The 27,004-nt window shown below is 43.0% G+C and overlaps 3 protein-coding genes across 3 annotated transcripts; all 3 read left to right on the forward strand.

Moving 5' to 3' along the window:
• Window positions 1-773: 773 nt before the first annotated feature.
• LOC109483020 (transmembrane protein 2-like) lies at window positions 774-12,859 on the forward strand. Its single transcript, XM_019785976.1, has 26 exons — window positions 774-837; window positions 1,437-1,571; window positions 1,845-2,111; window positions 2,419-2,611; window positions 2,843-2,953; window positions 3,247-3,317; window positions 3,633-3,725; window positions 3,958-4,149; window positions 4,515-4,684; window positions 4,918-5,127; window positions 5,382-5,584; window positions 5,859-5,928; window positions 6,320-6,448; window positions 6,679-6,767; window positions 6,954-7,085; window positions 7,254-7,286; window positions 7,504-7,668; window positions 8,076-8,253; window positions 8,659-8,877; window positions 9,366-9,577; window positions 9,986-10,165; window positions 10,531-10,753; window positions 11,216-11,317; window positions 11,593-11,756; window positions 12,222-12,334; window positions 12,741-12,859. The coding sequence occupies exons 1-26, from the start codon at window positions 774-776 to the stop codon at window positions 12,857-12,859; spliced, it is 3,837 nt and encodes a 1,278-aa protein (XP_019641535.1).
• A 388-nt stretch (window positions 12,860-13,247) lies between these two features.
• LOC109483061 (AP-5 complex subunit sigma-1-like) lies at window positions 13,248-14,644 on the forward strand. Its single transcript, XM_019786017.1, has 2 exons — window positions 13,248-13,695; window positions 14,204-14,644. The coding sequence occupies exons 1-2, from the start codon at window positions 13,462-13,464 to the stop codon at window positions 14,570-14,572; spliced, it is 603 nt and encodes a 200-aa protein (XP_019641576.1). The 5' UTR covers window positions 13,248-13,461; the 3' UTR covers window positions 14,573-14,644.
• Window positions 14,645-15,325: 681 nt separating this feature from the next.
• LOC109483135 (dihydropyrimidinase-like) lies at window positions 15,326-26,547 on the forward strand. The gene is made up of 13 exons (XM_019786130.1): window positions 15,326-15,574; window positions 18,784-18,908; window positions 20,306-20,413; window positions 20,673-20,760; window positions 21,108-21,250; window positions 21,698-21,811; window positions 22,231-22,306; window positions 22,701-22,857; window positions 23,564-23,789; window positions 24,318-24,428; window positions 24,853-24,962; window positions 25,425-25,545; window positions 26,036-26,547. Exons 1-13 carry the CDS (start codon window positions 15,448-15,450, stop codon window positions 26,228-26,230), a joined length of 1,701 nt encoding a protein of 566 aa, XP_019641689.1. The 5' UTR covers window positions 15,326-15,447; the 3' UTR covers window positions 26,231-26,547.
• The last annotated feature ends 457 nt before the right edge of the window (window positions 26,548-27,004 follow it).

A 27,004-nucleotide genomic window follows, 5' to 3' on the forward strand; every position in this document is an offset into this window, starting at 1 on the left:
AAAGTCTTCCAATGCCTCCTCCAGTTGCTGACATATTTCCTCAGGCGAGGGTACACTGTGCTGTCTATTGTCCAAGTCTAAAGTATACGTAGGGATCATTTTCTCTGAACACATGGTGCGAACTCTGCTGTATTTAATAACACAGCCGATCCGGGGCTCTATGAAAGACGTTAGCGCCACTTGATGTTGTGTAGCTTCAACGATGATCTTTTGTTTACTTTCGGGAATTCTGTTCGATCGTTAACGTTATGCATCGAACTGTGACCGCATGGTTGCGCGCGTCTAGCCCCCTGTGCAGGTTTCCGGGCGGGTGGGAGTTTTTGTTTTAGGTTAGTACACTAGTAGAAATAGTTTATAGTTATTAAGTGTTATTTGCCATACATTGTATTCAATGCAATTGTTGCGCAATAAACTTGACTGTTCTGATATTCAGATACAAACCTTCTCTCGCTGCTGGTTCTAGGATGGCCGGCAAAAGAACGCGTTAAAAATCCTACAAAACGCAGTATCAAAACTCCCGCCCGCCCGAGTAAGACTAAATAAACTCCCCTTAGCCTTACGGTCGACGTGATAAAGCTCTGTCCTACATTTTGTCCTATCTCTGAATAAATATCACGTTTTCAAATATAGAGTGGATATCAACAAAGTGTCTGTGGATACAAACATACGCATATATATATTGGTGAGAATTGAACCATCTGTCCAGGCCTTTGCCAAGTATCCCCTACAAAGGTTAGGGCCCATACAGGTGTTCCATTCAGTAGTGCCCCGAAATGGAGGCACTAGGAACTATCATCGCCCTGTTGGGCATGTTGGACATGGTGTTAGGGTATGTGGGTAAGTGCCATGATTACCAAGTCTAGGCGAGAGGGCATTATTGTATTGTATATGTATTGTATAGCATATTGTATCGTAACGTATTTTATTGTATGATATCGAAGTTTTCGCCGACTATTAGAGTAAAACGTTAGGGTTTGGTGTAACCTCGCCGATTGTGTCACTAAGCTTATGTAGTACATTGAACGTAATTCATATATTCAAATATATGTACACCGGCTGTTACTTGTCCCAAGGACATTATATAATGATATTATATAAATATATTAGTATAATAATAATTCATGAAGACAATTTATACAAATATAAATTATATAATGTCCTTTCTTTTACCTTTTTCTTTTCCAAACAATCTACTAATTACTATTACGTGCTAAAACGTATTGTCCTTTCATTTTTCGAGCTATACTATAAAAGTTACCATTTCACTAAGTTACACTACGAATTTTCATTTGCAGTAAAAGTAATAGAACACATTACAACTGCACACACTACAATACAAACTTAAGATCATTTGTATCCTATTGTCAATGTTTAACACTAAATATGTATGTAGCATTAAGTTTGAATCAACAGAATTAATCTCGTTTATATATGAGGCTGTCCGGACGCTGACGCAAGTTTGACACCCTGGGACCCCGGACATGACGAAACAGCTCGTGTCGTCATTTCCTCTGGGCAAAACTACCTTCTGATTGGTTCGGCAACTTTTGAAAGTTTGGAGATAAGGGGAGGTAAGTCGTAGCTACGTATGTTCGTCTCTGTTTTTGCTCTGTTTCCTCTTCCGTTCCAAACACTGACCTGGTCAATGACCTGAACCAGACCGTCTGTCACCATGGTAACTGGTGTTGGTTTACACAATGTTGCAATTTTATAGTAGGAGAGATTTTGACTTCAGTCACCATATATGTGAATGTGTTTGAATTAACAGAGCAGACCATATGCGAAGGTAAACTTTATGCATTTGCTTAGCAGATGTTACCGTTCTAGTTCTATTTAATTTCTAGGGAAGCTAGTTTTTGCCGACAACGGAAATGACATCACCCTTCGAGCGAGGAGCATTCTTGTCGGAGCCGCCGGCGAGCTGCACGTGGGTTCCGAAAGTTGCCGATACCGCGCGAAGGCGACGATCGTCCTCTTCGGGCGCTCTGACGAAGGCGCCGAGGACCCGAGGTTCGGTCGGAAGTTCGTCGGAGTCGAACCCGGAGGGACGTTGGAAGTTCACGGTCAGAGGAAACTGTCGTGGACCCAACTCGCCAAGACTGTGGGAGAAGGTAAGTCACTGTAGCAGGGAAAAGTCGATAGGAAACTGAACTTTCATTTACCTGGTTTTCAGGGCATTACAAGTGAAAAATCCTGTATAAATCGTTAGTCACGTGACCAAATGAGTAGTGGGTCATTCATATTGAGGAAGGATAGAGGGTATTTGATATAATAGTACGAATATGTTGAAATGTGGAAATTGCAATGAGACGAATATTTGTTTATAGAATATTTTACTTTTCAATTTTCGGCGCAAAAATGTTGCATGATGTCTCTTTAAAGTCCAAAGTATGACAGTGTCCCTTCTCGTTTCTACAGGAGGACTTCCCTACGGCTCTTTCAGCGCCCATGAGCGGTGGGAAGACTGTTCCACCAGGGCTGAACGCGGCATCAGCGTGCTGGTAGTGGACCCGGCCACGGCAGCTAGGGTGGACTATGGGTCGTTCGACACTTACCTGGACTGGGCAGAGAGTGACCGTCTGGTCAACTTTCTGGACAAAATACCGGACGGGTGCGTGGGTCTAGCTGATTCATACTTGGATATTTTTAGATATTAAAGTGATCTTTAAATATGTAAAACAAGGGACCTATGGAATTTCCTTATCAATTATGCAAATTAATTCATTATTTGCATACTATGCATCTCATTGGTTACATCTCTGTCTAAGCATGACCTACACGCTTAGATTTACGAAAATCGGCCGTTGTTCATCACATCACTTTGTTTTGTTCCGCCATGTAGGTTCATAGTGTCCATGGGTGTGTTAGCTGAAGGGTCGGAAAAACTGAACACCGCCGCCAAAAACGCCATCGCAGCGCTTGGGAGTAACGTCATCCACACACTGGGGTTCAGGTCGGTATCTGTCCGCTGACATTCATGTTTTTATATTTACCGGTGGGAAACATGTTGTTTTTGCTCGGTTTCTTCTTCTTCCGTTCCAAACACTGGCCTCTGACGTGGTGAATGACCTGAACCAGACTGTCTCTCACTATGTTGTGTTACATAATGTTGCAATTTTATAGTAGGAGGGATTTAGACTCACCATGTATCTTTTGTCTATACTTTCCTCTGTGACGTGTTGTACATATTCATTGTTGCTAGTATTTTCTTTCTCATCGTTCTCATCAAGTCTGTTCTTTCCATAGACAATATTGGGCATTTGTGGCTGTCAAGGGAGACCCAAACTCAGCCGTGGAAGACACAGTCATGTACTCAGGTACAAAAATACTACATAATGCACTTTCATAGATGTAGACTTTTCTTGTAATTAAATCGAAAAAAATGCACACATATACACACCAGGTCGGCTAGCATAATGGAACGAACAAGAGGTCGGTTATTTCGATAACCAACCACCTGTTGGCTGGTCAATGGAATTACGGTCTGCTGGTTGGTCAACGTCATCTGGCATATCACTTCTGATGATAAACATACGTGTATCTCGACAGTACAAATTCTTTGCTTTACCCGTTGATGGTAATTTACAATTAACAAGGTTTGAATTATATATGAAGTACATTCCTTTCCCTAGTAACGGAAGACACTCCGGCGACAGCTGACAAGGTCTTCACGACAAGTGACGGGGTAGAGTTCAGGGTTAGCGCTGCCAGCTGGTGGGCCAATGGTAAGTGAATAAAACTGTAGGTCAATGACCTGAACCAGACCGTCTGTCACCGTGGTAACCAGAGTTGGGTTACATAATATTGCAATATTATAGTAGGAGGGATTTAGACTCCTGTCACTATATATGTGAATGTGTTTGAGTACGAATTACCAGAGCAGACCATATGCGAAGGTAAACATTATGCATTTGCCTTGCAAATGTTACCTTTCTAGTTGTCGTTTTTCTTCCTCAGGTCAAAAGCACTTGGAGATGTCTGTAGACGCTGTGTCACCGGATACAGTCATCAGCTTGAAGGATGACGTCACTTCCTGGCAGCCCGGGGACCGTATCGTGTTGGCGAGCACGGATTACAACATGGAGCAGGCGGAGGAGTTCCAACTGGTGAACTGCCAGGAGTGCTCCACCCACCAGGTCAAACTCGCAGGTGAAATCTCTTAGTACATGTAGCTTCGTCTCATTTCTGAAATATATCGGAAATATCTGAAATAAGGATCCGCCCAAAGACAGGTGTGCCAAAGAATTCATACGAATTTTACGGAATCCATACGAATTTTATGAAATACATACGATCCTTTACAATGAAACACACAATCCTTACTAATTTGGTAACCTGCGCCTGGATGACTAAATTAGTACAGATCGTATGTTTCCGAGTAACGGATCGTATGTATTCAGTAAAATTCGTATGAATTCCGTAAAATTCGTATGAATTCTTAAGCACTCCTGAGAGGGGTTACCAAAAAGTTAATAACGATGTCGGAACTGTAAAATAATTATATTGTTTCCCAGGCAAACCAAAGTACACCCATTTCGGCGAGATCTCGGGCGGTGTGGACATGCGCGGTGAGGTCGGGCTCCTGACCAGGAATGTCGTCATCACGGCTGAGACGGAGGACAGTTGCTATGGCAACAACTTCTGCCAGTACTTCGACTACGACACGTTTGGAGGTCATCTTAAGGTAGAAATACTTAAAAAGTTCGTATTTTCTCAATCATTGGATGTTTGTTTACGGAAGGAAAACATTGTTTTTGCTCAGTTTCTTCCTCTTCCTCTTCTTCCGTTCCAAACAAATAAAGTCAATGACCCGGACCAGACGTCTGTCACCATGGTAACTGGTGTTGGGTTACATCATGTTGCAAGTGCCTAGTGGAGTCTACAAATGTACCATCAGATTGAATCCTTCCGTTGCAGGTAGTAGGAGGTTTCACCAATGTGCACCTGTCTGGCGTGGAGATCACGAGGATGGGACAGCAGGTGCTGGGCAGCTACCCTGTCCACTTCCACATGGCCGGAGACGTGGACGAGCTCGGGGGTTACGCCAGGCCTGCCTACCTGGACGGACTGTCCATCCACCACTGTTTCTCCCGCTGTGTCACCATACATGGCACACACGGGCTCATGGTCAGATATTTTGAAACATCAGAATTTTAGCGACGCCTTTGTGGCGGAGCCGTTCAGTATAACGTTAGTCACTTTTCTGTTGTTTTTTTTTTTAATTCAAGAAGTTATGAAGGAATTTTCATTAGACCTCAAAATGATTAGTTTTGGGGCTCCCTAGTGGTTTATCATGGTACTGAAGCAGATTGTCTTTACTTTCCTGTCGTCTTTTATTTGAAAAAAAAAAAAAAACAAGATGAAGCTATTCTGTTCCTCAGGTGAAGGATACAGTCGGGTACGACACCCTCGGCCACTGTTTCTTCCTGGAGGACGGCGCAGAGCAGCGAAACACCCTGGACCACAACCTCGGGCTGGTGACGCGGCCCGGGGCCCTGCTCCCGACCGACAGGGACGAGGCCATGTGCCGAGGGATCCGCACCGGGGTTTACGGCGACTACATACCCCAGCATAGCGAATGTCTGTAAGTCAACATGGTGGTCAAATTTGGGCCTAACTTCAGGTCCCACCCGAATCATGTTCGATCTAACGTAATTCGAACCGAACGCGTGTTCGATTTGGGGTAAACCAAACTCGTGTTCGATTTGGGGTGAACCGAACGCGTGTTCGATTTGGGGTCACCCGCGGTCATTTACAGTAAACCTGGGGTTTTCAGGCCATTTTTACATGAGTACAGACAGAAATCATCACAAATATCAACCGTTTTCCTTATCACAGATATTAATACTTGTCTGTAGGGCCGTCTCCACATTCTGGATCGCCCATCCAAACAACAATCTCATCAACAATGTCGCAGCCGGATCCGTGGTAAGTCTCGTACCTTGTCGCAGGGCGCGAAATGTGGGGAAGTGCTTTCATTTTATGCGTCCTTGTTTTAGTGTATTTAACCATAGCCTTCAATGGCCGAACCTAATAGTGATATCTGCCCTCTAACTTTTGATCCAACACCATAAAGTTCACTCAGCTAGAGCTTTTGACCAGTCACTCTGGTCTTCTTCGGTAGACTGACCCAGGGAGACTTGTCACTTGGCTTCTTTGAAGTGTGACGTCAACACTGGGTCAAAGGTATCTGGTAGACGATGTCGGCCCCCGTCGCGGTTGAGTGAAGGGTGATGGGCCCTCATGTAAATAGCCTCTTTCACCCCTCTCAGGAAATAGTCTTGCTCAGTGTCAATATTGTTCCCTCTATGGCCAACAGCACTTCGGGATTTGGTATCTGTTCCACCACGAACCGACCGGTCTGTCAGCGGGGACGCTCCCGCCTGGTCAGGCAGAACATGCGCCGCTGGGAAAATTCTACAACAACAGGGCACACTCCAACTTCAGGGTACTGACACGCACTTTTTTTAATAATCTTTACAAAATCATGCCGGAAGGCTAGTTTCTTAAATAGGGCCAAAGAAAGTTAAGTATAAGTAAAGCAAAGCAAAGAATGAGACATGCGGCTACTATCTGATCAACTTATACTATTACGTACGTTCACAGGTCAACGATTTCGACTGAAAATTAATGGTAATATTTTTGTGTTGGAACTAAGCTGATGATTCATGTTTACAGCAAGGACTGATGGTGGATAACGGAGTGAAGACAACCCAAGCTTCAGCAAGCCACCCTGCAGAGTTCCTCTCCAAGATCACATATATAAAGTAGGTCCTCTATCTATCGTACATCGTGTGCCAACTTAAAATGTTACAATAATTACAATTTCTTACTTTTTGGTCCAAAACATCGTATCAGTTGAGGCCCAATGGCTAACTCAAATCCTTTTAGATTTAGTTTTGTTTTAGATTTTATTTCGATTCTGGTACCGTAATCACGTGACGTTGTTTCAGATACCACCCGCACGTGGACTCCGATCCCAGCAAGCCCCGCGTGCCGGCGGTTTTTGACGGGTTCATCTCGTACAAGAACGCCGGACAGGCCAGCTGGCTGAGAGGGGGCGACATCGTCGTCAAGAACTGCGCGTAAGTTCTGCAATCTACAAACAGCTATATTTAAGCACACCTAGCTATATGTAACGTCCCTGTACCTTTTTGTATGCGACATAATAAAACTGCTTTATCGTCTAGGTAGTAATTGAACAAATATACATAATAGTTGCTCGAGTAACTGTTTTTGTGCGTATTTTTCAGTGTTGCAGATACCACGGATATGACGTTTGCAAGGTATTTCTATATACATTCCTTTCAAACCTGTACGAGTTTCTGTCTTAAGTGATTTTATTAGTGCATTTATGAATATGATCATGACGGGCGTCTCTTACTTTTCCTTACCACTGAATCTCTATCAGTTTCTTTTACTTCATTCATTCATTCATTCATTCATTCATTCATTCATTTAATATTTCGACATTACCTTGGATTTCTTCACTGGCAACGTTAGCGAGGGCGGTCCGATGGGTTCCGGTGACGAGGGCGCCCTGCAGGTGATCAGTAACTGTGTGTTTGTGGGAGAGAGCGACAATCTGGGGAACTGTAAGGACCGGGGGCGTGACGTCAGCTGGGCCGCGGGGGCTGACGGGAGATTCAGGACTCTGTCAAAAGGAGGGTAAGAAGTTAATAATCTCCAAGCAAAACTTTCGGTTGCAAAAAAGTGTCAAATTACAAATTGGCCAGGCAGTATCCATTTGCCAAGTAGTTACCTAAAAGATACCGGTACAAAAAAGTCCAATATAAAATGGCATAAAAACACTCAGCCTAAGCCTAAACATTGTAGTACAACATGAACTAATTTTAGCCATTAAAATACTACTTATACTACCGCAACATGAACTAATTTTAGCCATGAAAATAGTACTAATACTACCGCATTACATAAAACATATAAATGTAACATATCAGCAAAGAATCCTCCCTGTCAAATGTTTTTTCTAGAATCAAAAAAGCTATAGATCTCAGATCTACAAATATGAAAATTATTGTTGCTGATTATAATTAACAAAATTCATGTTTCAGACAGTACCCATACCGTGGGTTTGAGATCTATGACGGCCCAGTGGCGATCGAGAACTGCACGTTTAGGAACTTCCGCGTGACCTCGGCCAGACCTGGGGTCAGCGCCCTCGGGTTCCAACTGGAGAACCAGTTTCAAATGGCGGTGTCCAACGCAGTCATCAACGCGAAATTTGAAGAGGTACAAAATGACTGATAAACTTGTGGATATTGGCTCAGAAATTTTCGAAAATAGCAAGAAATAGTCATAGCATCAAGTATCAAAGTTGAGATGTTCAAAAACTTATTTTATCCTACCAAGAACAGTAGAGGCATCATCACTAGATAGCTTTAAACAATGTTTAGCGATACAACTTGAAGTACGATTTTGAAATATATTCTCTGCTATGTGGCCACACTTGGTCTGAAGTTATTAGAACCTATGTTCCAACACAAAGGATCCTTCTCACCTAGAGCTTTCGACCAGTCACTCTGGTCTTCTTCAATAGGCTGCCCTAGTGAGAGATGTCACGTGGCTTCTCTAAAGTGTGACGTCAACATTTTATGTTATAGGTATAACAAGGAACTCTATTTCCCAATATATCAGGTGGATCTGAGGGTGAACTTCGGAGCCCCAGGAGACCGACACTTCGGTCAGATGAACCGGGAGGGGGACAAGATGGGCTCCTTCCACGACGAAGACGGGTCCGTTACCGGGTATGTCGGCAGTCATGTTTTCTACAGCGGTAACCACCTGGCTAAAAACCCTGGATGTGTAGAGCGGCCGGACTGGAACGCTATGATATGCAGCGGCAACTATGCAATGGTCAGTTATCTTCCTTGTATGTGAGGCACTTGTACCCCTCAGTGTTTTTTCACGGTGCGGTTAACATTCCATCAAGTTGTAACACCAGGTTTGGCTGACTTTCGGGGGGTAGTCTTACCAGATTTTATCCAAGCCTACGTTTCCATGCTAATCGAAACGAATTTGAGTTCGATTCAAGTCACATTTGACCCCCGGACACGCCCCAAACACTACTGACTTACTTCCGGATGGCTGGCTGGTATTCTGCTGAGTTACAGCCGAATACCAGCAAACCATATGGTCGAACCTTCCGACCAACCCCAAATGTCTTAAACATTTTAAACCAGCCGAATAGCAATCACTTCGCCGAACACCTGCCGACTTTGCGTCCACCTGTTCCTAACCATGGTGCTGGGTGGCGCTCGGCTAGTGTTCGGGCCAGTCGGGGGACCATATTTGTGCATGTGCCTGTGACGGGCTTAACGAAGTGCTTTTCCCTCGACAACTAGTTGTTCATGGAGGTAGAGAAGCCCAGCACCAACGCCATGCTCCTGGTACGGGACGAGTACCCTGCCGACCCTGTCACGCTGGAGGGGCTGAACCAATCCCCGGGGAACAGGCAGAAGCACAACCCGGTCATCACCGTGGACACGTCCTACACCGTACACTGGACCGGCAGGGCCCCGGAGAAGTTCAAGATCTACCCCGCTCACTTCAACAAGTACGTTTCTGCGGTAGACAGATGCAAGGATATCCATTAGCTTCGCAAATTGCCATTTTTCCTATTACAACTGGGGCTACGGAAAATTGGGCTCAAGTCAAGAAACAGTGATTAACAGTAGATGAACAATGGTACACAGTGTTGTTTTGATACATTAGTACATAAACCATTAGTATTTAGCGTTATAATGTTTCATTTCAATTTTCTATACACTCCACGTTTCACATTCTCTAGACCACATATGGACCATTGGCAGGAATATGAGAGATATCAAAGAGATATCAAAGATTCGTCAGAAGGATGACGGCTGAAGCTAACAGTACCGGTTTTGACTTTTTATTACAGAGTATTCATCAGAAATGATGGCAAGAATATAGAATAACGTTTTCTTAATATATTTGTGCTCAGGGACAACTGGGTCCGCCTGGGTCTGTGTTACCCGCCCGGCACGACCTTCAGAGTGACGTACCTCATCGTGAACCGCGTCACCGGTGCCCAGACCGACTGGCAATGGATCGAACCTGCATCCGACCTGGCGGAGGTGGAACAGGGCGACGGGTTCAACTACTACTGGGATGACAGCACAGGGTAAGACGTAATAAAATAAGGACGTGAAAACTACACTAATCTCCAGGCAGATGGTATCAAACAGTAACTGCCACGTCATTCCAAATCTTGAAACAAATCTTTGAAGGATACAATAGGTATTCATCAGCATTGATGTTCTGTTCCCGATGACCCGAAGTGGAAAAAAAGGTGAAACTTTGGAAATGTTAAAAATTGGCCCAAGTACAACACCCTGTTGTACACCCTGACCTTGGAATAGCCGTTTAGAGTTTTATAGACTAAGTACAAGATATAGACATGGCCACGTGGTGTATTTGGAAGTTCCCAGATATGCTAATATATCGTACATTTGGCCTTAGTAGTGAATGTTTTTCTTTTCTATGTAGCCTTCTCTTTGTAAAGGTTAAAGCCCACTACGCCCGGACTGGTGAGAAGGAATACAGCTACTGTTCCAACATGGGATGTGAACGCATTTTCATCGAGGCAACCATGACATCTAATGACGTCAGTAACTGCATGACGTCAGCCTATCCCAAATATGGCCTGTCACCGTCTCCCGGCCTTCCCATGATGCTCAGCCAGCACCAGTGCAATGACTGTGGGGCTAAGGTAAGTACAAAAGGATCGGTATGACAATTGGTCTTTGGTGTCATTTTTACCTCCACGAAAAACGGAGGTATTGCTTTTGGTCTCTGTGTGTGCGCCTGTGTGTGTGTGTGTGTGTGTGTGTGTGTGTGTGTGTGTGTGTGTGCGTGTGTGTGTGTGTCTGCAGTTCCACTTATTGGTGGTCAACATAACTTTATGGATTGTGAGTATTTGGCATGTGGGTAGGTCTTAGATAGACAAAGGTCAAGGTCAAATATGGTCCTCCATAATCAATGAGACAAAATATTTGCAACAGCTATAGATATTTGATGGAGGTACGAGATCTCCGAATTCTTGTTGTGGATAATGTTTGTGTGACAGTAATAATCATAAGAATTAAATTGGCTTTTGGATCCATCAAATCAGGATTGTGTTTCCACCAGAGACAACTTAAGATATCGTTGGTTATTGCTTCATTGTTCTTAGGAGCCGATTCTCCTGGAGGAAAATGGCGCCTATGTTGATGTATCTGTGGTGTCCCGTGGATACAGTGATATGGACCTGCCGGGCCCAGCTGCTGCTATCACGGTAGGAATTTTTAGAATGTCAACTGTACGTCTGTATTTGTCAATGTCAATGTCAATGCATAGCAGCGAGCTGATTATGCTAGGAGAGTGTGGCATAAATTCTACCCAAAAGCAAGGGAATTGTTACATGAGCAACTGGATAGACATCCACTACTTTTCGTCAGTGACTGTCACTACTGATGATGCTTGAAGTACGTCTGACAGTTTTCATAACCCAGCAGGTGCTTGGGTAACAATTTCCCACTATTACCTGGATGTCTAACCTTCATTGTTTAGGTGGACGGAGTGTCGTACGATTCTAACGGTGCCTGGGGCTTTAACGTTGTCATCGTGGATGCCCAGGACGGGAGCGTCACTGCTCACGCCGTCTTCATGACCAACCGTGATCCCTCAGAAGACGCAGCGTGCGCCAACTTCCTGCGTAATGACGTGCCGAAAAAGTGAGAACTTTCGTTAAGCCACTGTCACACCTAGCCGAATATGGCCTCCCGTCTAGCCTCTACCAGGCTTCGGGAGGCGGCTGGAAAGAGTATAAATGGGCCAAATAGAGAGATAACATGCCAGGGGGGTTTGACTCTGCTAGAGAGTACAGTTTAACGCACCCGGCATGTTACCTTTCTATTTGGCCGAGTTCTCTTTCCATTCGCCCCCCGAAGCCTGGTAGAGGCAAGAATATGGCCTCCCGAGCACAGCCGAAATCCTCAACCATGGTTAGGAGTAGATCGGGGGCAAGGTCGGCTGTGGTTGGCTTGTGTTCGGCCAGGTCGGCTAGATGTCGTCTTACGGGTGTGGCTGGTGTTTGGAAGGTGGTCATAGTGAAATTTGACTCCAATTTAACTCAAATTTGATAATATTACAGGACCTGTATGTAACATACGTTGCCATATGTACTCTGTACTGCACAGCTCCGTGGTGCTTGTGAGTCTGTACGGGAATCACATCCGTTACGCCCGGGACTGTCTGGCAGCTCTAATGGAAGTCGGAGCAGAAGAGCCTGGGATCGGGATAGCCGTTAAAGGTGGGAAGTTCAAGAGCAAACGTTCGCAAATTCATGCGTTAGGAATGATAACATTTCAGCACGGTATATTGAGCACATTGGTTTCTATATTTACATATATATATCTGTATGTATAATTGTTGACTTACGAATATCAATCCAGCTGCCTTTAAGTCAGTGTAATGTACAGTTGTATTTGAAATAAATAAATATATCACATGTATAACTTAGAGGTTTCAAAGATTGAACATTGCTTTCATTGATGTCATACTAAAGGATAGAGTAATTACATGTAATTTCATTATTTCGGAAAACAACCATCTAACTGCATAGCTAAGTCCATGGTTCATCGATAAAGATATAAAGGTGTGATAAGCTTGACCAGGCCAACGCCAGATTGCAACAGTTGTTGATGATCTGATTTCAGCGAGCTATGCCCTCGTTGGCTTCAAGGGAGGCTACCGTACCAACTGGATCCGCCAGGAGGCACCACGCAAAGGAACCGGACCTGCAGTGATCCAAACCCGAATCCCTCTACTGTACTGACGTAATAGGTACATGTTGATGGCGTCTGCAAGAGGGAATTGATAAATCATGATTCCTACAGCAAACGTATCAGTTCTCAACTGACTGGCTTCAGTTGGGAGGCGTGTGTAATGTAGGTATTCCGTATCAGAGAGATGGTGAATAAAGAAATGTCTAATTGTAGTTTGCATGTCTTGTATGTAGCCTTGAGCGATGAAAAGAAAATCACCCAATATTATAAATTACTTGGAGAAACTTAATTCCACACACTCAAGACCACAAGAGGTGTAATTCTAGTACATTCCTCTAGAGGCCTGAAGTTACAGCCAGGCTGCTAGCCAAACTGGTAGGCCAGCCCGGACTTTTCCGTAAACCCTTTTCCCCTCAATGACCTTTGGCCTCTCCACCATATTGTAGTGTGTGTCAACATTTTCATCTGGCGTATATTCAACTAAATTATGCCGTAAATTCTGTATAGTGATGACCTGAAACAGTATCACAGTAACTCTGAATTACCGGTAGGAGCTTCAAGTTCAAGTCCAGTGATGTCTACAAGCGTAGAAACGGCGTAACGTTACGTTACTGTGAGTCTCGCAAGGCGTAAGTTGGACTGAACTTCAACCATGGTGCGTTCCCTGATAATCCAGACGGTCACACCAGGCCCGTGTAGAATTCTGTACGCCCAGATATACGGGAGCGACGCCCATGGGGACAAGCACGGCCAGACGGGTAGCCTGGCACCGCAGACGTCGGCGCGAGGCCTTCAGAAGGAGCAGGTGGCTGCTGTAGCCCGGCAGGTCCAGTCGGAGTGTTCCTTCCAGCTTCACTGTGCAGCATCAGACCCTGTGGGAGAGGAGGTGGGTGTGTTTGTGTGGGTGTGTGTGTGTCTGTATGTATGTGTGTGTGTGTGTGTGACGTGTGTGTGTGTGTTTGTGTGTGTGTCTGTATGTATGTGTGTGTGTGAGTGTGTGTGAGAGTGTGTGTGTTTGTGAGAATGTGTATGTGTGTGTGTATGTGTGCTTGTGTATGTGTGTGTTTGTGTGTGTGTACATGTTTGTGTGTACATGTTTGTGTGTGTGTGTTTGTGTGCGTGTCTGTGTGTGTGTGTGTGTACATGTGTATGTGTATGTGTGCATGTGTGAGTATGTGGATGTGTGTGAGTGTGTGCTTTCTATATGTGTGTCTGTGCAATCTGTGCAATATAAAGTCACTTGTCCCCGCCATTATGTTGAATTTGTGATCTCCTTGTTCTAACATCTAACCACATACTACTAGTACATGCATGGTCTAATAAGTCAGTTTCTCTGTTATATATGTTGTCAGTTCAATAGTGCTCATGTTTTTAAAAAGACTGTTCTCTTGCAGGTCAGGAGACATCTTTCCCAGGAAGAAGGTGCCATCGTTCCACAAACAGGCACGTTCCAAATGCCGCCGGGAGAGCTGTTTGGGTCCAAAACATTCGCTGTTTGGCAGACCGCTGGGAACTGTGGCTTGTCGCTGGTATGTGACAGCCACGAGAACCGACAGCAAGCCGCGGCCGCGCTGTCACAGATCTTCAAACTGCTGAAGCTGCACCTGAGAGTTTTGCACCAGCCTGACGAGGTGCTGCAGAAGCCGGAGAAGGTCGCCGCCATTCTGCACCACTTCCTGCCCCAGGGACAGCTGCTGTTCCTGAACAGCAGGGCTGTGAGACACAAGGAGAAGGAGCTCGAACTCATGCTGTCTGGGAAATGATAATGGCAAATAACTTGGCCAAGTAAAATGGACTAATTTTAGCAATCCTTAGAATGATGAAGAATAAAACTAGCAAATGCATAATGTTTACCTTCACATGTGGTCTGCTGTGTTAATTCTTACTCAAACACATTCATATATATGGTCGCAGACAGTCTAAATCCCTCCTGCTACAAAATTGCAACATGATGTAACCCAACACTAGTTACCATGGTAACAGACAGTCTGGTTCAGAAGAGAAAACGTAGCAAAAACAATACTAGTATGTTTTACTTCGGTAAAACCATGATTTTTACCTCCGTGGTAAAATATAACCAAAGGTACTGGATATGATTTAGTGAAACGTCCTCTAACGGAGTATAGGAGAACTGCAGCTCAGAGCAACAACACACAGACACTAGGCAGAAAAATGGCTGTGTCAAATGTTACTTCCCTCTGAATATTGAATACGGGTTGATATAAGCTGCTTAAAAAAGAGTCATAAACGTGTCTTTGAATAAATATTCGCAATACTAAGTATATGTATCATCAGGTGGGGGCGTGGCACAAAGTACAGGTCAAAGTTCGTGGGACGTACCAAAGTTTTATCGTAAAATTTAATATATTTCTACATTTTGTTCGCTACAAACTTTCAAATCCACACATATAACTTTTTATACATTTTTATGTATTATTTTTGTCATTCTTTTTTTTCTACATGGGAACTGTTGTGGTTTGTAAAAATTGAGAAATATTGTGTACCCTACAAAATAGTGGTAGGGTCTGAGGTGACGTGCGCATTTTGCCGCGAAAAGTCGTTGCAGCGTCGAGTCTCTGTGTGTTTACGGCGAAACTTTGTCCTCAAATCGGCGGATTTTCACCCCAAATTTCTCCCCATGGCGGCGCAGAACCGAGTACTGATCCAGGGAGGCAAAGTGGTCAACGATGACTGCTCCTTCGACGCAGACGTGTACGTGGAAGATGGAGTCATCTCCCAGATAGGCAAAAACCTCCAGCTCCCAGGTGGGACCCATTTGCACGCTTAGTAGTTGTCAATCAATCAAATTCATTTGAAGATTTATACTTTATCTTGGGGCATATTGTAGTAATACTCTTCAGTTAGTTGCTCATGGTATTGTATGATACACTGGCTTCTATAAAATTTACCGAAATAAGATATATTGGTCCCTTGGGGATTAAAAAAAAATGGAAGGAGACGCCCCCCCCCCACTCCCCAACACGAGGGGGTATTTGTTGAGATTTTAAAACATTTTTAAGATTGTGATTTTGTGAAGTAAGTTTACCATAGTTTTGTTCAGGTGAAGGGCCACTGTTGGTGTTATAGGTTGCAGAAATTCATATGGATTTTGATTTTGAGACTACAAAACTATGAAATATGAAAACCAGGGAATCGAGGGATAGAATTTCATAACTAGTTTACTGTTACAAGTAGTATATGAGTAGTGAATACTAGTGTTTTGTTGCATTTCGTTTTGGTATGTTGGCCATGACAGACATAAATATATCCATGCATTTCATGATACTGTAGTACATGTATGTACAGAATTCCTGACAAAGGCCATGAGAATTGCTGCTTGACACCTAATCAGCAAAAATTAACAAAACAATTAGTACTTATTGTCTTCACGCTGAATATATCACCTTCTGTGTAAACTGTCTGCTAAATTAACATAACATTGTTTAGGCCTAAGGTAAAAGAATGTAAGAAATTCAAGAAGAATTCAAGCAAAACAAATATAGTCATGGACTATAAATCTCTATACATTCAATCCCCAAGCAGATGTATTGGTGGCTACAAAAATATACTCTCCAAGCAGAGGTTTGGGTTTTGGGGGTATTTTTAGCATGTTTTTAGGCTTTTTGTCTGGGTTTCTCTTTTGCACTAATTTTTTTTTCAAAATCAGTGCAAAAGAGAAACCCAGATAAAAAAGCCTAAAAACATGCTAAAAATACCCCCAAAACCCAAACCTCTGCTTGGAGAGTAGCAAAAATATACAGTATCAAATTGGCCAAGCTGTATCCATAACTTGGTCAGAATGTAGTTATTCCATTTGCCACCCAAAAATGGATACTGCCTGGCCACTTTGATACTCTATTTTGCAGCCACAGAAACATCTGCTAATTCTGCTTGGAGATTATTCACATTAGGAATATCTCACTTTGCAACATTAGAAATATGCACACTGATAAGCTATAAATGTCTTTACTAATTAAACCCTTCCCAACTGAGTTGTGGCATGCATGTACAACATATTTGAGATTTGATAAATAATACACGAATGCACTAAGGCTACCATCACCAAGGACATATTACATTGTAGTAATATCAGTTGTCCTTCGAATCACTGACAAATTACTTTTTGAAGTTCCCAACATCCACAATTGAATAGACGCATTCAGTACAAATTTATCCCAACCATACCTGTTTTACCACACCTGCAAGAAGGATTTAAAAAAATGAAAATTCATGCATATGTCATTTTATATATGACATTTTATGGACAACAGTCCAACATTTTATTTTCTACATTTCAGATTCCATACCCTTAATTTATATTAGACAACTATTTGTTAAATCATGTTGCAAATGGTGTGATACTATTCATCTCTTCAAAACCACAAAATTTTGCTACTTGTAGAAAAAAAGACCTACCAATGTCCTTAAAAACACGATTTGCAGAGTCCAGAAAAAAAGGCTTAGATTTTAGAGTTAGACCAGTTGCTTGACCCAGTATGATAGAAATGTAGAGTGTGACTAGACTAGAGTCTCTGGGAAAGAAAATATACTACATGTAGTAGGGACTCTGTTTCGGGACAGAATAGGAAAAAGACCTGAATGTATTGCCAGTTTGTGAGTGAGCTAATTGATTTAAACAGTGTTACAGTGTTTACAAAACTTCTCCTCCAACATGCATTTGAATTTCACATACATGTCCCAGTGTGTCACTGTGTTGACTTTAGCCTCCTCTCTGTATGTAGGTCAGGGTCTGCCAACACGCCCTGTTTCCGGGTTAACTTTGCCTTCATTGTTGTGTGAAATTTTGTAAGGTTCCTATTGAATCCTAAAAAAGCATGGATTGTACTCTGTAGTATTAATAACATTTGTATAGTACTAGTCACTTGACGTTCCACTTACCACCATTATCTCGCACTGTCTGTTACTGTATACTATTATATACCTACATTTTACAGTATAATTCAGAAAATCAGCTTGCAGCATGTACAACAAGCTGAATAACACTGATTTGTACAATCCTTACAGTACAGTCACTGTATAATGTGTATATGGCAAATAAAAATAAACATTACATACAAAACAGAAAAAAGCACACAAACAAAACTATACAGAATACAATGTACATTGTTAATGTTACATTCGCTAGAAGGTTTAGCATTCAGTTTGGCTATAGTGGGGTGACTGTGGACCAAAATTATTATTGAAGATGGCAGTTTTCGGATGAATACTTTTGAATTTGTTGCTAGCTGGCTATCAAAGAAAGGCACAAAGCCAGCAACAAAAGATCGGAGTCCACGCCCAAATCTGTCCTTGTGTATGTGTCAAGTGGACTGCCCTTAATGTAAAGAAAAGGTGACAGTTTTTCCAGGGTAACACCTGAACTTTGGACCTATTACTAACACTCCCACAAAGGGTTAACATGCACATGTAGGAACTCATTTAGAGTGAATTGATATGTTGATCTACTAGTATATGGTTTAATTTTTAGTTCAAGAAAATGCAGGGACTGCAAAGTCTTCATTATTACCTAACATGAGACTTTGGACTTACTGATAACCCTCCTACAAAGGTTAATGTGCATGTGTAGGAGTATGAGTGAATTGATATGTTGATTTATAAGTTAGGTCATGGTTTGATGTTTAGTTAAAGAAAGTGGGGAGACTTCAAAGTATTTAGCACTACTACCTAACAGCAGATAACATTACAAACTAGATACTACTACTAGAAACAATTAAATTATTTGTTTTGGGTGCCACTAAAAGTAAAGAAAATGAGATAAAACCTTAGTTTGTTGCAGGTATTTTGAACATTACCTGCAACACAGAAACAAAATGTCTTCTGAGTCTGATACAAGTGTACTGCTCAGGTTTTGAAACACATCAAAGCTTTCTGAATTACATGTAAATGGAAGGAGAGCAAAAAACAAAAAATCCCCATCGGGACAGCAACTGACGTAACCTTTGTTGACCTTCAGGAGGAGTCAAGGTCATCGATGCTAAGGAGAAGCTGGTCATCCCCGGGGGTATCGACACCCATACCCACATGCAGATGCCTTTCATGGGCACAGTAGCAGTGGACGACTTCTACACTGGCACTAAGGTAAACAACGTTAACACATCAGAGATTTCATACCCAGAATGTGAATAATTATATGTTTCCAGAGTCGATGATTACTACAACAATAGAAAACTCAAAAGCGACTACCACCTGCTGCTATTGTCTGTGCACCTGTCTGACCTCTCACACCTGAGAAGGCGTTAATCACCTGCACCAGGTGTTTCTTAGTTTGGAAGACAAAGAAGCTTGAAGCCTTTTAGTCTCAAAATCAAATGCATCTGATACGATTTCAGGGTAACAAAACGAATAAAAAGGAAATCTGTATGTTATTGACACATACTGCCCCACATTAGTGTCATTAGCAGAAACAAGCCCCAATGTGAGTCCTTAATAACAACTTGCAATCAGCTGTTTGACCAATTAAAAGTGTCTGGCAAAACCAGTCTGGAGTTAAGTTAACAGCGAATTAAAGTGGGCAGCTACGATTAACCGTGAATTTAAAATGTGTTGCTAGGCCTCACAGTAAAACTGTAAGTGTAAAAGGCAGGCCGACCCCCCAGGATGTCTGTGCCTGCCTGAGGTCACAGTTAGTGGGAAATCACTTTTGGAATCATGACCTCATAGAGGCCCACCACAGGAAATACTTCCGCACAATTTCTTCTGATCTAATTTTTGGCCTTCGGCAGTTACTGTATTAAGGAAATTGCCTTTGCAGTGGCAGTGGAAAAGGACTGTTTTCTCTGTATTTGTAAGATTTTGTAGTGCATTTTATGCTGTACTAGTAGAAATAACAAAAAAAAAACACATATTTGCAGTTTTATACATGTATAGGACACATAATCACAGAGTTATAATAAAAATATATAATTGAGTCTCCTGAAATTGTATCTTTAATACTCAAGGCCTCATCAGCTATACTAAGACTTCCGTTCACATCACCAGCCGTGACCAGGCAAGAGTCCCCAGAATGTTTTCATCAATATTTTGGCACTGGATACCTAAATATTTTGAATGCCAGACTAATAGTCCTCGTGGGAGGAAGTGTTCTAGCTTGCTAGATGCCTAGAGGGATTGTGAAAAACCAGATATTGGTCCACAAGTAAAGCCATAGTATTTTATTCTATGGCCTGTGTGATATAGATAGAAAGGTATTTTGTATATTAGTTATGCTCCAAGCTGATACTGATGTACATTGCGTATGGTCAGTTTGTGTTGCATGAGGCCACTAATGTAGGAATGAAAACTAACTTTTTACCCATGTTTTGTCTAAAAATAAACTAAAAACTTACCATTTATTAACTGTCAAGTTCATTATTGTCTCTGTTGTCATGAAAGAAATTCAAAAGAACATGTTAATTTGTCAAAATGTTTAGGGACATTTATAGAACTGGACCTGTAACTAATCCTGTGCCTAAAATTTGTTTGTTGTGTTTGTCCAGGCTGCGTTAGCTGGAGGTACCACCATGATTCTGGACTTCATCATTCCCAAACGGGGACAGTCTCTACTGGAGGCGTATGACCAGTGGAAGGCATGGGCCGAACCAAAGGTAAGGGCGGGGGGGTGTGTACTGTATCAGAAGGAGGGGTGGACTGAACCAAATGGAAGGGGGGGTGGGGGTGGACTGGATTAGAAGTAGGAGGGGTGGACTGAATCAAAAGTTCATTCCACCAAGTTATCGTGTTTACAGACACACAGACACACACACACACACACACAAATGCCTCTGAAAACATAACCTTCTTGGCAAAGGTAATTAGTTGAGTGATTGTTTACTCAGCTGTTTACTATTCTGTTTACTCCTGCAGGTTTGTTGTGATTACTCGTTCCACATGGCGGTGACCTGGTGGAATGACAAGGTTGGGGAAGAAATGGAGACAATTACCAAGGAGAGAGGTGAGATGAACTGAGATGTCCACATCTGGACTTAAAGCAGTGGTTGAAGTCCTTTTTTTTCACTGTACTGCAATATTGCACAGCAATGTCAAAATTTTGTTCTGCAATTGAGAAATACACTCCGGACTTAACTCCATGGCATATAAAATTTTACATGGAATTTGAAAAATACAATTTTCATTGAGGTCATGACAGAAGAGGTATCGGTCAGACAAAATATCTCAAAAAGATAAAGTTGACATCATTTAAAGTAAAAATAAATGTACCAAAATATGTATATTTCAAGAGTGAGAGCTTGTTTCATGGTGTTATTATTACAGAACAAACAATTTCTTATTTGTTTCTAGGCATAAACTCCTTCAAGATGTTCATGGCATACAAAGACGTGATGATGCTGACTGATGCTGAGATCTACCAGGTGTTCTGCCGCTGCAAAGAGATAGGGGGCCTCGCTCAGGTGCATGCAGAGAACGGGGACCTCATAGACGAGGTAAGGCTCAGTAGAACCATATGAAATTGAAATCTTGGAAGTGTATGTATGTCAGTGAATTTCTTGCTATGATTTTATGTCTGAACTCAGATTTTCAGATCTTGAATGTGATTCACCCCTATTTTTGCTGACATGTGCTGCAATATTTGCATGGATGGGGATAGTTTAACCAATGGACAAGTACATGTACCTCTATGGGCTGTGGCTTGTTCTGGTGAATTGTTGTAGGGAGAAAGTAATCTTCAAGCAGATCTTTCGGTGGCTGCAAGGACAGTATCAAATTGGCCAGACTGTATCCATTTGCCAGACAGTTACAATTTGCCACCCAAGTGGCTGAGGACCCTCTCTTGATGGCCAGTTCTAACCCTAACGCTTTTGCTGCCAGGTATCTGCTTGAAGATTAGAGTGAAAGAGACTGATGTGACCCTGTTGTTTCTCCACCCACAGTGTTCTAAGAAGCTGATAGCTCTGGGCATCACCGGTCCTGAGGGACATGCCATGTGCCGGCCGGAGGAGGTGGAGGGAGAGGCGACAAACCGCGCCGTCACTATCGCTAACAGGGTGGGTACATTCATCAGGGCTCGAAACACCCATGTGCAATTTGCAAAATGCTCATGATTTTCAAGATTTGCACTTAAAAGTATTTTGAATGTGCAATTTTGCACCAAGAGTAGGAGGGGGAGGGGGCGCATTGCAGCCATAAATTGCATCTGAAGATTACAAAATCTGTGCTGCAAAATTAATAAAACATTGCCATCGGGCATCGTCAAGTGTCGACCTCCATGTTGTGTGGCCAAAGTTTTGCCCAGACAACATTGCAAGGTCGCCAACATGCAATTTTGTATATGCAATGGGTTTAGGTCCAGACTTACAAGTCCGCAACTGAACCTAAACCTCTGGACTTGAATCCAGACCTGAACCTAAATGTGGGTTTAGGTACACAGCACTATATGTAACTAAATGTCTGTCCCTTTCCCCAGGCTAACTGTCCGCTCTACGTGGTACATGTCATGAGCAAGTCTGCAGCAGATGTCGTTTCTGATGCCAGGAAACAAGGTAAGGGGAGGAGCTGTGTGGAAGGGGGAGGGGGGCACACAACTGTATCTTAGTCTTGGTGTTACCATTATATCCAATTACACGGTATGACCAATTGGGAGATTTGATACAAGATGTATTTTTTTTATGTATTGGTTTGGCTGTTCAATACACACAGACAGGGCAGCCCAACTAGCCTGTGGCTATTACAAAGGGCTTGCCCTGCTGACATGACAAGACATTGCATTAACATACTAGTATACTATATTAGGTTAACAGTCTATAAAGGCATTGTATCAAAAGAACTAAATCTACCGGTGTCATGTAATCTATGTGGAGTCAAAGTGGAGTCTATTTGGATTATGAGACAAAAAGAAAAGGATTTTGAAAGAAGTGATTTCCTTTCCTCATCCAGGCAAAGTTGTGTTTGGTGAGCCCATCGCTGCCGGCCTGGGTGTGGACGGTACCAACTACTGGGACAAGGACTGGCGGCACGCAGCCGGCTACGTCATGGGACCGCCCCTCCGAGAGGACACTACCACCCCCGCGTACCTAATGGACCTGCTCGCCAAGTAAGGCTTTAACGATGTGGGACAGTCCACTCTACATCGTAGATGGGTGGATCCAAGTCTCTTCATTGTCCTTACTGCTACAGCTTTCATTGTACAGCTTTCTGGACTTGTCTAAGATTTGCTGTGTTTTCTGCATTGTACTTGTTCTTGTTCTGCACTTTCTTGTTAACTGTGGGCAGTATCTGGCCTTCAATGTACATTGTAATATCTGTGTAGTGACCTATAACACATTCAGTGTATGATCGTCTGTGTGCTGAATAGAATCACTTCCTCCTCGCTCTATGTCAGATCCTAACCTTAACTCCTCTGTACAGTGTGATAACTGCTATATTAACCTCTGACCTCTGTGCAGCTCTCTTCAGGTTTCACTCTGAACTCTGACCTTTACCCTGCTTCAGGTAGGGCACTCTGAACTCTGACCTTTACCCTGCCTCAGGTAGGGCACTCTAAACTCTGAACTAGACTTCTTCACTATATCATAAAAATACTAGTTAGGGTTACGTCCGGTCATTGAATTTTTGTGTGTAAGTACCTTTGTGTAAGACAATAATCCATGCAAATTTTGATAACGTAATCATGATGCTATCTTGAGTTATAAGCCACGCCTGCTTTTGAGAAAGATTAATTTCCCTGGCTAATGGTTTGATTTTCATTAACCATATTTTGTTGAGAAGCATCTAACACTGTAAACTTGACAACTCTCCAGTGGTGATCTGACCTGTGTTGGCACGGACAACTGCACCTTCAACGCCAACCAGAAGGCGCTGGGGAAAGACGACTTCCGTAAGATCCCCAACGGGGTGAACGGTGTGGAGGACCGTATGTCCATCGTGTGGGAGAAGGGCGTGCACTCCGGCAAGCTGGATGAGAACAAGTTTGTGGCGGTGACGAGCACAAATGCCGCTAAAGTCTTCAACCTCTACCCCAGGAAGGTGTGTTACAGTTCAGTTTGTGCACAACAGTTTATGTATTAAAGAGTGGGATCAGTTAGGTCAATGAGTGCCACTTAACTGACCTAACTGGTCCTGTGAGTAATAAAATAGCAAAGTGTGCTTTGAGGACAAATCTGAAAGAAGAAAAGGGGTAATAGTGCAATTATGGTTGGGTTCAAGCACCACTAACTTATGACCTAACAGGTCCAGACCTTAGCAGTTGGTTGCTAGGGTTCTCAAGCTGGCAGCCCGGTTTCAATTCCAGGGAGCAATGGGTTTTCATGTTTCTACTCGACCCAAGTTGATTCAGTGGTTCCCACACCAGTCCTGTGACCCTGATGGATTTGCACAGGAAACCTATCCATAAGAAGTGTGTTATGTACCGTTTTTTCCCGTTCAATCCAGCTATACATAATGTATAAATGAAGTAGCCTTGTGGACTTACTGATCTTACTCCAGCATAGCATTAACGAAATACTAGTAGCAGAAACAGTCCTTCCTGACCTGTACCTGTATTTCCCATTGCAGGGTCGTATTGCTGTAGGATCAGATGCAGACATCGTGGTGTGGGACCCGCAGGCGACAAGGAAGATCTCAGCCGCAACTCACCACCAGGCCGTCGACTTCAACATCTTTGAGGTAGGAGGGGTTTTGTTTATCATATTTTTTCATATCAAAGAATTTTCGTTTATCAAATTCAATCAAAGAGGATTTTGTTCCTCTAGTTCCATCCTAGCTTTTTCTCGTTCACAGACAAAAAGAAAACGTTGCATGTCGATAAAGGTTGGTGATGGGGTGCACAATAAATTGTTACTTAGGCAACTGGATAGGTTTTGAAAGCTGTCAGAGGTTTAAGTAGCTTCCCTTACTTTTCTTCAGTGACTTACAAAAATTTTATGCTTCTTGAATGTCTTACAAAAGTAGTGGAAGGTACTAAGTAAGTTACTTGAAACGTCTGACAGTTTTGAAAACCTATTCAGTTACTTGAGTAACAATTTCTTGTGTATTGCCTGATCTACTCCTCCACTTGCTGACTCATTTGTTCCCTCCATCCATCCCTCAGGGCCAGGTGTGTCACGGCGTCCCTGTCTATGTCATCAGCGGTGGCAAGGTGGTGGTGGAGGATGGCGGACATGTCATGGTCACACAGGGTGCCGGCAAATATATCCCAAGGTACGGGCGTGTGTGCATGTGTCTGTGTGCCTGCGTGTGTGTGTGTCTGTGTGTGTGTGTGTGCATATGTGTGTGTGCATATGTGTGTGTGTGTCTGTGTGCATATGTGTGTGTGTGCATATGTGTGTGAGTGCATGTGTGTGTGAGTGTGTATGTATGTATGTGTGTGTGAGTCAGGCCTCTAGCCAGTTCCAAATTTTTTTCTGTCAGGCCAGGTTCATGATCGGACCTGAGGTGAGAGTGCTCGCTGTCTGGGGGCAAAATTTTGAGTGTGTGTGTGTGCGTGCGCGTGTGTGTGTGTGCGGGCGTGTGTGTGTGTGTGTGTGTATGCGGCAAATTCACAGCCTAGTGGGCCGCTATGCTGAAAAGGCCTGGCGAGAACACTGTATGCGTGCAAAGCAGACAAACATTAGCAATCCTGCCATGCAAGTTTTGAAGTCCTCTCATCGTTGCCACCATTAGAAAGCCGTTCAGTGACTACGTGTACAAGAGGATTAAGGTGCGTGACGGTCTGCTCCAACCCAAGGCTGTGGAGAGGGAACCGTACAAGGGACCAGTCATAGACCTCAACGCTCAGCCACAGGTATGGACTTTACATGTCTAAACACTTGTGTGGTAGCTAGATTACAACTACATGTACTATGATTGTAATTGAAGTTTTACATGTGAGAGATTGTATCACACAGGCTAAATGATGTTTGTTCCTCTATCTTTGTGTGAGAATAATCGGGTGATTATGAATAGGGTGGTGAGGCTTAGCAGTAGCGTGTTTGGCTCAGGGCCAAGAGGTCCCGGGTTCAAATCCTACCCTGTCCCCGATCTTGTGGCCTTGGGAAATGCACTTCACATTTCTTTCCTCACTCTACCCAGGTGTAAAAAAGGTACCTGACTTCGGTTGTGGAGGTAAAGATGGTGGAAGGAGAGGGATGGGCTCCGCCTTCCTATACCGTGTCCAAGAGACAGTGTTTTTTATTAACCCACTGCCTCTATGCCCTGAATAAGGCTATGGAACTACCTTTACCATTTTATGAACGGAACAGTCTGACAATTTTGTGTTGTGTCGACTGTTACAGGAGGAGCCCAAGCGCGTCGCCCCGTCCATCGCTGCGGAGTTTGAAAACCGCCCAATCAGCAGTCGGCACGGCCACCGCGACCTTCACGCGTCCGGGTTCAGTCTGTCCGGGCGACAGGTGGACGACAACATGGGCAACACACCGCACAAGCGCGTCCTGGCTCCCCCCGGTGGAGCCTCCAGTATCCAGTTCTAAACTGGCCAACCCCTTTGGGAGCCCCGACTTTTTAGTTCTGAACTTCCGGTCACAATTTTGTGGCAATTTTAGTCCTCTGTTAGTTTCTTTCTTATCATGTTTGAATTTTGTAAGCTAAGTTTTTTTTATGAGATGCATTCCATTTGTATAAGCTTCTCAACGATAATTTGCCACTATGTAATTTAGGTTCACAGCACACATGTAGCTGAGAAGTAAATGACAGAAGTTGTGCTTCTCAATGTTACAGGTTTTTATGATCATTTTCAAGTTAATGCTGACAATTACTTTATACAAAAAACTGCTGACGTGTCACAATATCATCCATAGCCATATAGGTAGTAGTCAGTATATTTGTGGGTAAAATAGTACATTTTTTAACTGTTGATGTAGTTAATATGTACTTACAATTTAAGTTACATTTCTACTCATTATGAAGTAACTTTTACCAGGCTTCCAACTCTTTCTTTTTTTATTCTTTAGTTTATAGCTTCTATCATGATTGTGCAAGGATAGACCAAATGTTACATGTCAAAACACCATTTTGATAGAGGAAGCCTTTTTCACTCCTACAGTTGATGGCTTGATGCTAAAAGACATTTGGAAGAAAGATTTGCTTCCTGTAACCATGTAACATCATTGCAGTAGTGGGCAAATAATTAGGAAACTAAAACAAAGTAACTAGGTAATGGATTGTATGAGAGCTAAAATAGCTGATATTACAGAAGTTCTGAAAAGCAAAGGAGTAACCACGAAGGACCATTCTTGATTTGAGTC

Source organism: Branchiostoma belcheri, unplaced genomic scaffold (genome assembly GCF_001625305.1).
Source record: "Branchiostoma belcheri isolate BF01 breed outbred unplaced genomic scaffold, Haploidv18h27 scaffold62, whole genome shotgun sequence".
Lineage (NCBI taxonomy): Eukaryota > Metazoa > Chordata > Leptocardii > Amphioxiformes > Branchiostomatidae > Branchiostoma > Branchiostoma belcheri.

Excerpts from the sequence above, each read along its gene's own strand:
- LOC109483061 (XM_019786017.1), top strand. The coding sequence starts at position 13,462 with ATGGTGCGTTCCCTGATAATCCAGACGGTCACACCAGGCCCGTGTAGA. Across the intron at positions 13,696-14,203 it reads CAGACCCTGTGGGAGAGGAG|GTCAGGAGACATCTTTCCCA; the intron begins GTGGGTGTGTTT and ends GTTCTCTTGCAG.
- LOC109483020 (XM_019785976.1), top strand. The coding sequence starts at position 774 with ATGGAGGCACTAGGAACTATCATCGCCCTGTTGGGCATGTTGGACATG. Across the intron at positions 5,585-5,858 it reads CCCCAGCATAGCGAATGTCT|GGCCGTCTCCACATTCTGGA; the intron begins GTAAGTCAACAT and ends ACTTGTCTGTAG. Across the intron at positions 6,449-6,678 it reads GGGCACACTCCAACTTCAGG|CAAGGACTGATGGTGGATAA; the intron begins GTACTGACACGC and ends TCATGTTTACAG.
- LOC109483135 (XM_019786130.1), top strand. The coding sequence starts at position 15,448 with ATGGCGGCGCAGAACCGAGTACTGATCCAGGGAGGCAAAGTGGTCAAC. Across the intron at positions 20,761-21,107 it reads GACAATTACCAAGGAGAGAG|GCATAAACTCCTTCAAGATG; the intron begins GTGAGATGAACT and ends ATTTGTTTCTAG. Across the intron at positions 21,812-22,230 it reads CCGTCACTATCGCTAACAGG|GCTAACTGTCCGCTCTACGT; the intron begins GTGGGTACATTC and ends CCCTTTCCCCAG.